The sequence below is a fragment of the Dreissena polymorpha genome, chromosome 5 (assembly GCF_020536995.1).
Source record: "Dreissena polymorpha isolate Duluth1 chromosome 5, UMN_Dpol_1.0, whole genome shotgun sequence".
Lineage (NCBI taxonomy): Eukaryota > Metazoa > Mollusca > Bivalvia > Myida > Dreissenidae > Dreissena > Dreissena polymorpha.
In genome coordinates, this window is record NC_068359.1 from 124869339 (window position 1) to 124880139 (window position 10801).

A 10801-nucleotide genomic window follows, 5' to 3' on the forward strand; every position below is an offset into this window, starting at 1 on the left:
TCGTAATTTTTAAACTGGTCAATATTATAAAAGAACAAAACTAACACACTTCGTCATTTGAATTGTTTGTGTTATTCTGGTTCAAGTGACTTATTGGACAAGAGAAAGACAATGCCATCTGTCACAGTTATATTTTGCAAGGTTTCTCACCTTCTGCAGACTATGAACACGGGTAAAACTTCAATCGAACCATTCGATGTTTATTATTGTAACGAGTGTTACTGCTATGTCCTAACCCAAGCTATGTGTTGGGCAATTTGAATTCACAATCAATTGCGCTCCATCAAGTTGTGTTTGTAACTTGACATAAGACTACGATATGTGGTAAGAAAATGCGGAATTCAGAGTTAAAACTTCTGTTAAAATACATATTTGAAAATCACGTTTACATAAATAAGACTTTTTTGACCATGTTGTTGATATGACAGAATTATTACAAAGTTTTATTGATTTTATATAATAATATGTACATATAGTGAACACGTTTTGATAACAGAGGGATAAACTCCGTAAATGCTATTCACAAATGCAATACTTGATTAGTTTACCGCCCTTAGAGCAATGAGCATGTATTACCTGTGATCCAGAAGAAATTGTGGAATATCGTCAATCAATATATTATATACTTAATATATTAAATATACATGTATAACAATTTGAGCGACGTATACAACACAGTATATTAATAACAGCCATATATGAGTCATTATACTAAGCTATGTAATATATTCCTGTAGGAATAACAATCGTATTTACACTTACACTGAGGAACATATACGATACACTATATAACGCATTTTCGACAAAAATTGGTCTTGCTTAATTCCTGTGTACAATATGTCATTGTAAGGAGTACACTTCTAAGATATTGAGTTTTTGTTAATTACCGTGATTTCTCAAATAGGACACGATTGTAGAACACGGTTTATGAGGCATCTCTTCCATGTCAATCCTTGTCAGGTTTTTTCTGTATTTGAGTCTCGCTCTGGAAAAACAGGGTTTTATAGCTGTGCGAAGAGTTTCTCCGACATTAGCAAAAGCAATCCACAAGGCGTATCAGAAACGACACTTTCCGCTTGTATTGCATGTTACATTAAAAAGAAGCCTCTTCTTAGCAAAAATGCAGTTTAAGCGACCATGATTAGCTTCTGGTCAATCAAGCTATGGAATTTTCGTTAATCACTGTTACTTCTTCAATAGGTTCAATCGGGGGCTTATAATACGTCTCTTCCATTTCAATCGTTGGCAAGTGACTCCTGTATTTCGATGTCAAAGCTTTAAGCGAGGACACGCTCTCCATTATAGGCACCGTATTCATTCGAAGAAGTTTTTTCTCGCGTTCCACCATTGTCAATGACATTTTACGGCTGTAGTTTTTGTAAATAATACTATCCTGAGGTTTCTTAACTATCCTTATTGTGTGCAGATTTTTTGGACTATGCTTGAAGCGAGGCTCCTGTGGTTCTAATATCCGGATATTATCCCACTGCTTCACAAACAACACCATTGCGCATGCCCAGAGACACACTACTATAAATAGAACAATGGCTTCCTCCAACTGTATTCCCCTGGCTGTGCTCTCAACAAACTGTATCCCTGAAAGGTAAGGATTAAAACTAGTAATGATACCATGAGAAAATGTACTATTATATGCAGCCTTTGTTGGAACTGGTTTATATCAAAGATTGCCGTGATCGTTATGGTGCAAGTATAATCGCAAATATATTTCATAACATGAATATCTTGACAGACATGTTTTATGTATACAGTAAAAATACTACTACAATGTCTAAAATCGTCTGCTGAACAAACCATTGATCGGGAGTAGATTTTTTTACTGAAATGATAATTACCTGTGACATTGTTTGTGGTGAACTCCACCACCTCGCTTTGGTTCCTTCTACCCAGATCCGTTATCGTCACCATGTATATACGGTATCTGAAACAAGGTGCTACATTAGAAGAATAATTAGATGATTAACAATATTATATGAGAGAATGTCCATGATACGGTCTGATAATAGTGTATTCATGGCAAGTTACCAATTACAGATATCATTCAGGACAATACATACGAAATGGCAGGAACTGTTATCGTCGTTTGCCAAATGCATCTCTTGAAATGAAAGTGAGAATGCTAATGTTTTAATAAAATTACTTTCCAACAGCATATATTAAAGAGGCGAATTCTTGAAAGATGTTTTCTTTGTTATTCAATAATGTGTCGCATAAATAAATCAATCCTCGATTCATAACTATTAATTAATTACCAAGAAAACAAAACACAGAAAATTTGCCAACATATTAAATATATATTATAGGCTCCACACTTTGTCAAGAGTTTGTTAATCAACGGTGGTGTTTTATTTTAAGCAAGTGTGCAATGTCTGCACAATACAAGTTAATACAAACAACACAATATCTACCATATAAAAGATTTAGCAAGTGCAAACATAAACATTCATAACCTTTAAATTTAAAAGCGATACAAATTCCCATTATTCTGGAGAATGGATTGAAGATTGATTGAAAATATACGATTAAACTCCTGTAGCGGATGTTGCAAGTACAATAACGTACTGCATTGCAAATAAACCTATATGAATATGAAGGAAGCTGCATATTAATAAGACATTTTCTTTTAACTGGTTGTATTTTAACTTAAAAGAATATGCATGATATATTACGACAAAAGTACAATAAGTTGATCGTCTATGTTTAATAACAACTAAAAACGGTCGGGCTTACCTACTATACGTAAGAAGCAGACAGAGCGAATGAGATCTACACGACATTATTTGTTTCGTACACTCCTTATTCAACAAAGGTTACACGGTTAAAGAGCTCGAAACATAGGTCGCAGATCAGCAACAGTATGTTTAAATGCGTGTGGATTCGAAACAAAAACCAAATGAAACTTTATTTTCAATTTCATCAGTAGGGTAAGTCGTATCATCCCTATGAGGTATTGTTTGGCGTGTTACCAATTGCACAATAACTTGACATGGGAAAAATAACATTAAGTATTTTAATCATGAGTCAACTGTCAGACTGCGTCCCACAAACAAGGCAAGTTCATACTTGTTGAAAGGTAAAAGGCCAATGATTCGAAAGGTTCTCTGGAGACGGCTTATCCCATACGTGAATATCGCAGTACCACTTGATTCTACGAGCTCGTAGAATAATTCAAACCCAGTCACGTTATCGGGGTCGCCTTCTATTGACCAATCAACGAACGCGGTATTGCCCTGGATGAACACGCTCAGATTTGTTGCTCTTTGTGCTTCACCTGCAATGACAATTCAGTGTCATGAATGATAATTCGTTATTAAAATAATTGAATACGTAATCTGACATAAAGCTATGCTGGAGTTATGCGCATAAATTGGTATTTGTCTAGGTTACACACGTAATGACAATAGTTGCGTAAACCGATTATTTATTAAATATTTATCACGCAAGTGAATTTATGTCTGAAATAGAACATACGTCATGTTCTCTCACTGAAATATGTTGGGTCTACAGGGGCGTGTTGCTAGTTTTGGTAACACATGTAATTTAACTATACGGTCACTTTCATTAATTGACCATTATATCATGTTATCAATCGTAGAATACTTTTTCTGAAATAGAAATATAATTTAAACAATTTAATGTGTTGTTCGGTTTACATCGATAGTATGGAACATATAGTCACTACTAGAAAAGAAACGAATGGTCAATGGTGGGCGACCTTCTTCACAAAGTGATCGGAAATAAAAATAAAACAAAAACTGATATTGACATCACTTTGACCGTTGTATTCCGGCAACAACAAAAAGTCCCCATGAATTTTACCATTACTACAATTTAAATCTTCATGATAGCAATATGTCGTATTCTGAGAAGCATGAAGTGTGTATACATTTGTAAAACATGCAGGAAAAAACAAACATCATCAGCAAAGAAATGTGCGCACATATCTACAATTGTTCAAGTTATGAGTATATAAAACACGACAAACATTTTTTTTTACTTAGGTCTGGTAAAAAATACTTTTCCTCATCACTATGAATACAAGATTACGGTAAGTTAATAAAGTTTTCATCGTTGTTTAGTGTCCGTTCTCAAATGAACATCAATTGGAATAAGGATAATGATTAGCGAAACATGTTTTGTTTCACAATTAGAACTGATATACATTTACATCAACATACCGTGAAAGTTATAAAGGCTTGTTTACGCTTCATATCAGTAATACAGTGATTAAGTTATCCGTTTATTATTGCTTATTTGCAGTCATTTAACAGCCTTAATATTTCATTGATTTACAACTATCGCACGTTCTATATTCAGCAACAATAAAATGGCTAGAAATAAAACAGTTTGAGTATTGGATGACCTTAATCACCTGTGAAACATCCATTAACATGTGTTTATGTTTCCTCGTAAACAAAAGGTTTAAATTTTAGGCTCGCAAAATTCCTTTTGTTTCCTTGTAGTTTTTGGAAAACTCGCGGACATCATTTTTGTGCAGACAACTTTGCGTTGGTTTAAAGTAAAAAAAACACTAAATCAATTGATACAGTGAACACAGCCGGATTTAATTAAACAACGTTTGTAAAAGAAAAAACGCCATCCTGTTCCTCCACTTAATTTCAATATTTGTTTAATGGCAGTATTTCATTAAAATATTTTATTAGATGAAAGAGGCCATGCCGTAGGGATATGTAACACCATTTATATCAATTAAAAGCACACTTTTATCCATATACGGAGCTTAAGGAAATATTATTAGACTTCTTTTATATCAATCATATGAAAAATAATTTAAGATAATAAGTTAATGGCTTTTGTATTCTGAAACGTCTCGTGAATGGGCATAACACTATGTTCAGAACATACACGTCGAACATATAGCACACACGACACTTTTTTATCACGGTCAAACCATAAAAATCGTTCAAGTACATTAAAACTATATTGATGTTTATTTGATGCATATAGCAGTTCAGATCTAATCGTAATGTTGTTGCTTATTGCATGCAAAACAAAACTAATACATAAACGGTAAACCAGAAGTGCTCATTGTCAATCATAACCGCAATCTCTCGAAAATTCAACACACTATAAAATAACTAAAAAGGTAACGAGTTGACCATGTGATGAAAATATATTTGCAGCGAGCAGAGAACTGTTGTACTCTGATGTTTGTCCATGTGTTTTCTTGTCTACCATTGTTTTAATTGACCCATAAATATAGAGGAATCGTGGCATCAAATTACCCCCAGTGTCCCGTAAAGGACTTAATAATATAAACCGGCCTTATTTAATTCATTTAATGATAAAAGCCTCCCATTAGACAGATCTTAAAACTTCCTAGATATTGTAACACAAAAATATTGTGTTGTAGTCAGTTGATGGAACAATCCGCAATATGAACCGAACGATATGGTAGTGCAAAGGCGAGTTGAAAGTTTTCATAACAGCAAATAAGACGGGTTATAAAAGATTTTGTTTTTGTTTTTAATATAAACTAAACATTAATATGACACATTTTATCTTATCATTACTGGACTTTAACATACGTTTTTCAATCTCCAAAGATATGTCTCTTTTTATATTGACACAATAATATTATGCCTTTTAAATGCGTAGTAACGCGCACACGGCACGTCTTGTTTATTAAATTGCCGAGTTTTTACAAAACCGAAAATGTTTCTTATCGTCTTTGGCCTCTGTTATTGAACGTATACCATCATTTGCTCCACAATGTGTTTAAGAGATTAATGCATTGTCGCCATAGGTGCATTCAACATGCGGGTAAAAGCTTTTGAAAGTCTGAACAAGCATTACATCAACTTGAGGGTGAAGACTTTTGAAAAGTCTGAACACACATTAAATGACGTTCAATGTATTGCTTAAAACTGTTGTCTCAGACATTATACATCGTGTTTCAGGTTGTACTAGAAAGACAGTCGGGGATCTTGCCCGATTGGGAAAGTTGGGGAATCCCCTTTTGACTTGCCCGATCGGGAAATATTGATTGAAAAATTGCCCTATCAGGCAAGAAAACAACCATTTTGTATATACCTTGGCAAAACGTGTCCGGGCATCACACAACTCATCAAAGGAACAACTTAAATAACTGAATCCAATCTTAAAACAATTATCTTAAATTTAACCGTCACGTTTTTTTTTAAATGTCGTTGTTCGTCAGATATTCAAGCCCAAAGTTGAGCACCATTCAGCATCTATCAATAGTTCACGCACTTGCCAGTTTTGAACAAAAACTTGCCAGAAGGAGAAAGTCGTCGAGGTTACATTATGTAATCACTTGCCCGTTTTGAATTTGAATTTCCCGAACGAGCACTAGAATGCGCTCTGTTTTCCATGTGGATTGGTGTATAGTGTTCAGTCATGACATAAAACATCCAAGAAACACATTGAACAAATGAATTCAATCTTAAAATAATTATCTTACATTTCACCGTTGCGATTTTCTTAAAATGCCGTTGTTTTTCAGATTTTCAAACTCAAAGTTGAACGATTTAAGTATTTTTTAACATTTTGTGAACTTTCTTGTTTTGGAATCAAACTTGCCCGAAAGAGCAAGCATTCTAGTATGCACTGTTTGACCAACTTACACATTTAAAAACTACTTTCCTGAACGAGCAAGAGAATACGCCATTTTTTCATTATGCTTTAGCGTATGATTTTAGGGCATCACAGAACATATCAAAGAAATATCTTGAATAATTGAATTTAATCATAGAACAATTATCTAACATTTCACAATTGCGATTCTCTCAATATGCCGTTGTTTGTCAGATACTCAAACACAAAGTCGAGAAATTTTAGTATTAATTCATATTTTACACACTTTCCCGATTTTGACACTAACTTGTCAGAAGAAGCAAGTCGTGTTATTAAAACTATTATTACTTGCGAAGTTGCCCGTTTTGCAAAAATACTTTCCTCAACGAGCAATAAAATGTACCCCTTTTGCATATGTCTTGGCTTATGGGCAACTGACACCTTAAACATGTTCAAGAAAAATCTTGAATATCTAAATCTAATCTATTTAGTAATTATAAAAAATGTAACTGTTTACTTTTAAAAGTATGGTTAACTTTCAGATATTATAGCTAAAAAATGAACCATGTTTAGAAACTTGTAACATTTCTACACTTGCCCGCTTTTGACAGTTTTTTTCCCGAAGGAGCAAGTCTTCATATACACAAAATTATCAGACTTGTCTGTTTTTGAAAAATAACTTTACTGAACGAGCAAGTTATGGCAGCTGACATTGGACTTTTGTAACATTCTGGGAAAATGGCGGGACCATTTAGAAAGAAATGTGGAACTGAATTTCAACATAACCACTGGAACTTACAAAGTGATGAAGCTGTATTAAATAGACGACACATTAAATCTCAATCCTTAGATATTTTGGACAGATTATACAGTGATAAACATTATAGAAATCTTAACAAAATACAGGCATCGTTTTGTATGGGATGTATACAGCATGTCGAACAGACATGTACGGATTGTGGTAGAAAGAGGGCTCCTGATGAACCAGTTAAACAAGTTGATGCATGTTGTGGTACCGACAGTGATTTATCCAATGAAAGCAGTGTTGATAAAGCAGGTTGAGTTATTTCTACTTTTTATGTCCAAGGACATATTGTTTTTGCCCTGTCTGTTGGTTTGTTGGTTTGCACAAACTTTAACATTGGCCATAACTTTTGCAATATTAAAGATAGCAACTTGATATTAGGCATGCAAGTGTATCTCATAGAGCTGCACAATTTGAGTGGTGAAAGGTCAAGGTCAAGGTCATCCTTCAAGGTCAAAGCTAAAATATATAGGTCAAAATCGCTGAAAAGGGGACATAGTGTTTCACAAACACATCACTTGTTACTTCTGAAAGGAGGTCAATTACGTTCAAACAATATCAAGGGTACTTCTGAATGTTGAACATTTGATAATATAAACTTATAACTTCATTTGCCACTTAATGTTTTATTCAGATTGAAAGATTATGACCGAAATGACAATAAAATACAAAAATTACTAGCATAAATGTAAATTCTGAATTTATAAGTGCAATATAGATGATCAATTAAGTTTATTTGTTTCAATCGATTATTTTGTTGCTATGCTTTTATCGATAAAATACGGGGGTCTTTTTGTACTGAAATAAATACATGTATTTGTAATGTAACAATCTCTTATCTATACGTGTTCAACTATACAACGCATGTTCCAGTGCCTTTCCAAATTCGGAAATAAAAATGACGCATTACTGTCAACGTCATGTTGTGCTGAATTCAGTAATTAAGGGATATCATGTTTATAAAAATAAAATGGCGGAAGAAAAGACATACATGTGTGTTAAAGATTTCGGTAATGTTGTGGACAAGAATGCTATTCTTGTAATATGCACGGTTGATAGCAAATCCATAGGCCATGTCCCAGCTTTACCAGTTCCTATAAATAAAGCCTTCACAACAATCATGGATATGCATCCTGGAATTTCCATTGAATGGTGAGTTTTGGAAATGAACTATTGTTTTATAAAGATATACCGATTATATGTCCCTGATTCAATAAACCCAGTGCTTACAAATGATAGTCATTGTGCAATTTCCTGTACTTATCAACTTTCTGATATTCTATGTACAGACTCGAATTGTTTTCAGATATCTCTTTATATGAAAGATTCTTTGAAATGTAAATGTCTATTGTTTCAGTATTGCTTCTGGTAACCCAAGACCAAGCTCGTATCCATGGCCAGATACAAGTGCCCAAGGGGGAGGCATCATTCAGCCTGTCCAATACAAGATATCAGCACCTGCCAGCTTAACAGATAGAATAAAATATATTCTAATGTGCGCAGCGTCTGATGAACAGGACATTCTCAAAGAAATGGATGTACACGTAAGTTTTTCTATGCTATAAAATAGAAATTCCGAATAAGTAACTAAAAGCATTATATAACGTACATTATAAGAGTCACATTATCTGAAATTCAACAATTTATAATCAGTATTGTGTCACTAAATTTCAGGTCGAGTATGATGGTGAAAGGACACCCCCCATGATCATATCAAAGGATAATGGCACGCAAGACACACCCAACTACAAGTTAACTACACCCTGAGCTATAATTTTTTAGCATATGAATAATAAATACAAGAAAATCTTACGTTGTATGTTCACTTGATATTCCATGATTTCTGCCATATTCTCACAAACTTGCTCGTTCAGGAAAGTAGATGTCAAAACGGGTAAGTTGGTCAAACAGTGCATACTAGATGGCTTGCTCCTTCCGGCAAGTTTGATTCCAAAACAAGAAAGTGCACACAATGTTAAAAAATACTTAAATCGTTCAACTTTGAGTTTGAAAATCTGAAAAACAAAGGCGCTTTATGAAAATCGCAACGGTGAAATGTAAGATAATTATTTTAAGATTGAATTCATTTGTTCAATGTGTTTCTTGGATGTTTTATGTCATTACTGAAAACTATACACCAATCCACATGGAAAACAGAGCGCATTCTATTGCTCGTTCGGGAAATTCAAATTCAAAACGGGCAAGTGATTACATAATGTAACTTCGACGACTTGCTCCTTCTGGCAAGTTTGTGCTCAAAACAGGCAAGTGCGTAAAATGTTGACAGATGCTAAAAGTTGCTCAACTTTGGGCTTCAATATCTGACGAACGACATTTTAAAAAAAACGTGACGGTCAAATTTAAGGTAATTGTTTTAAGATTGGATTCAGTTATATACGTTGTTCCTTGGATGAGTTGTGTGATGCCCGGACACGTTTTGCCAAGGTATATACAAAATGGTTGTTTTCTTGCCTGATCGGGCAATTTTTCAATCAATATTTCCCGATCGGGCAAGTCAAAAGGGGATTCCCCAACTTTCCTAATCGGGCAAGATCCCCAACTGAAAGATGTCGCTTTGGTTTGATGCATTTTTGTATTGTAATAAGCAATATGTGTTTGAGTCCGACATTCCTTGTTTATCTGGATCATACTAGCGCATACTAGAAGCTTTGCTTTCTCGTAAACCGACCACACACCTGTGGCTTGGTATTGTTTTATGGTACTAATTAAGAACAAGAACTTCAAGAGCGGTTTCAAATATATGTCGAAGGCAAGCGTTAAAGTAAAAACTAAAGAAATTCCTCACACCATTTAGACTTCTCGTAAATGGATATCATATACAATAAAGCATACACAATATTTAATGCGAGCATTACTTATGATCCGTTTATTACCAACGGTCCTTATAAGTTATCGTTTATTCAATTTTAGTTATCAACTGTAACTCCTCTTCGTTATGTAAAACATAAAACGCCTGTCAATATAAACGAACACGAAATGTTTGCTTACCCCTCAAAAGCAGCAATTTAAAACCCCAACTTGTTTAACGTCTATTGTTCCATCGTTCCTTTATTGTCGAAGTGTTATCAAACATTGTTTATCGGGCAATTAAAAGGTCGGTGACGAGTAAGATGACACGCACACACAGTTCATGGATAGAACTAGAACAAATGACGCAGGTTTGCATTCGAAAATTAACGGATAATAATAAGCATTGCTTATTTAGTTTCGAACATTGTATCTTATTATTTTTACTTATACGATATAAGCATGATGAGAGCGCATTCAATCCATTTTGCCAAGAATTAATCAATGATACCTCCTGAGTGTTAAAAAATTGCAAGCATTTTGTTTTAATTTCGCGTCTTATAGTGTTATAATTATTACGCTGCATTATGCGAATGCAAAATTCAAACGTGA

General features: G+C 34.1%; 2 protein-coding genes across 2 annotated transcripts; one reads left to right on the plus strand and one right to left on the minus strand.

Moving 5' to 3' along the window:
- Positions 1-427: 427 nt before the first annotated feature.
- LOC127831761 (uncharacterized) lies at positions 428-10361 on the minus strand. The gene is made up of 4 exons (XM_052356803.1): positions 9195-10361; positions 3082-3289; positions 1854-1939; positions 428-1596 (listed from the first exon to the last, which is right to left on the minus strand). Exons 1-4 carry the CDS (start codon positions 9295-9297, stop codon positions 1157-1159), a joined length of 837 nt encoding a protein of 278 aa, XP_052212763.1. The 5' UTR covers positions 9298-10361; the 3' UTR covers positions 428-1156.
- LOC127831762 (uncharacterized) lies at positions 8392-9193 on the plus strand. Its single transcript, XM_052356804.1, has 3 exons — positions 8392-8533; positions 8739-8925; positions 9056-9193. Exons 1-3 carry the CDS (start codon positions 8502-8504, stop codon positions 9146-9148), a joined length of 312 nt encoding a protein of 103 aa, XP_052212764.1. The 5' UTR covers positions 8392-8501; the 3' UTR covers positions 9149-9193.
- Positions 10362-10801: the final 440 nt, after the last annotated feature.

What these genes read in the sequence shown, in the direction of transcription:
- LOC127831762 (XM_052356804.1), top strand. Translation starts at nt 8,502, where the DNA reads ATGGATATGCATCCTGGAATTTCCATTGAATG. An exon ending in CCTGGAATTTCCATTGAATG is followed by an intron (nt 8,534 to 8,738) that starts GTGAGTTTTGGA and finishes CTATTGTTTCAG; the next exon opens with TATTGCTTCTGGTAACCCAA. An exon ending in TCAAAGAAATGGATGTACAC is followed by an intron (nt 8,926 to 9,055) that starts GTAAGTTTTTCT and finishes ACTAAATTTCAG; the next exon opens with GTCGAGTATGATGGTGAAAG.
- LOC127831761 (XM_052356803.1), bottom strand. Translation starts at nt 9,297, where the DNA reads ATGCACTGTTTGACCAACTTACCCGTTTTGACATCTACTTTCCTGAAC. An exon ending in ATATCAAGTGAACATACAAC is followed by an intron (nt 3,290 to 9,194) that starts GTAAGATTTTCT and finishes TTGTCATTGCAG; the next exon opens with GTGAAGCACAAAGAGCAACA. An exon ending in CACCACAAACAATGTCACAG is followed by an intron (nt 1,597 to 1,853) that starts GTAATTATCATT and finishes CTTACCTTTCAG; the next exon opens with GGATACAGTTTGTTGAGAGC.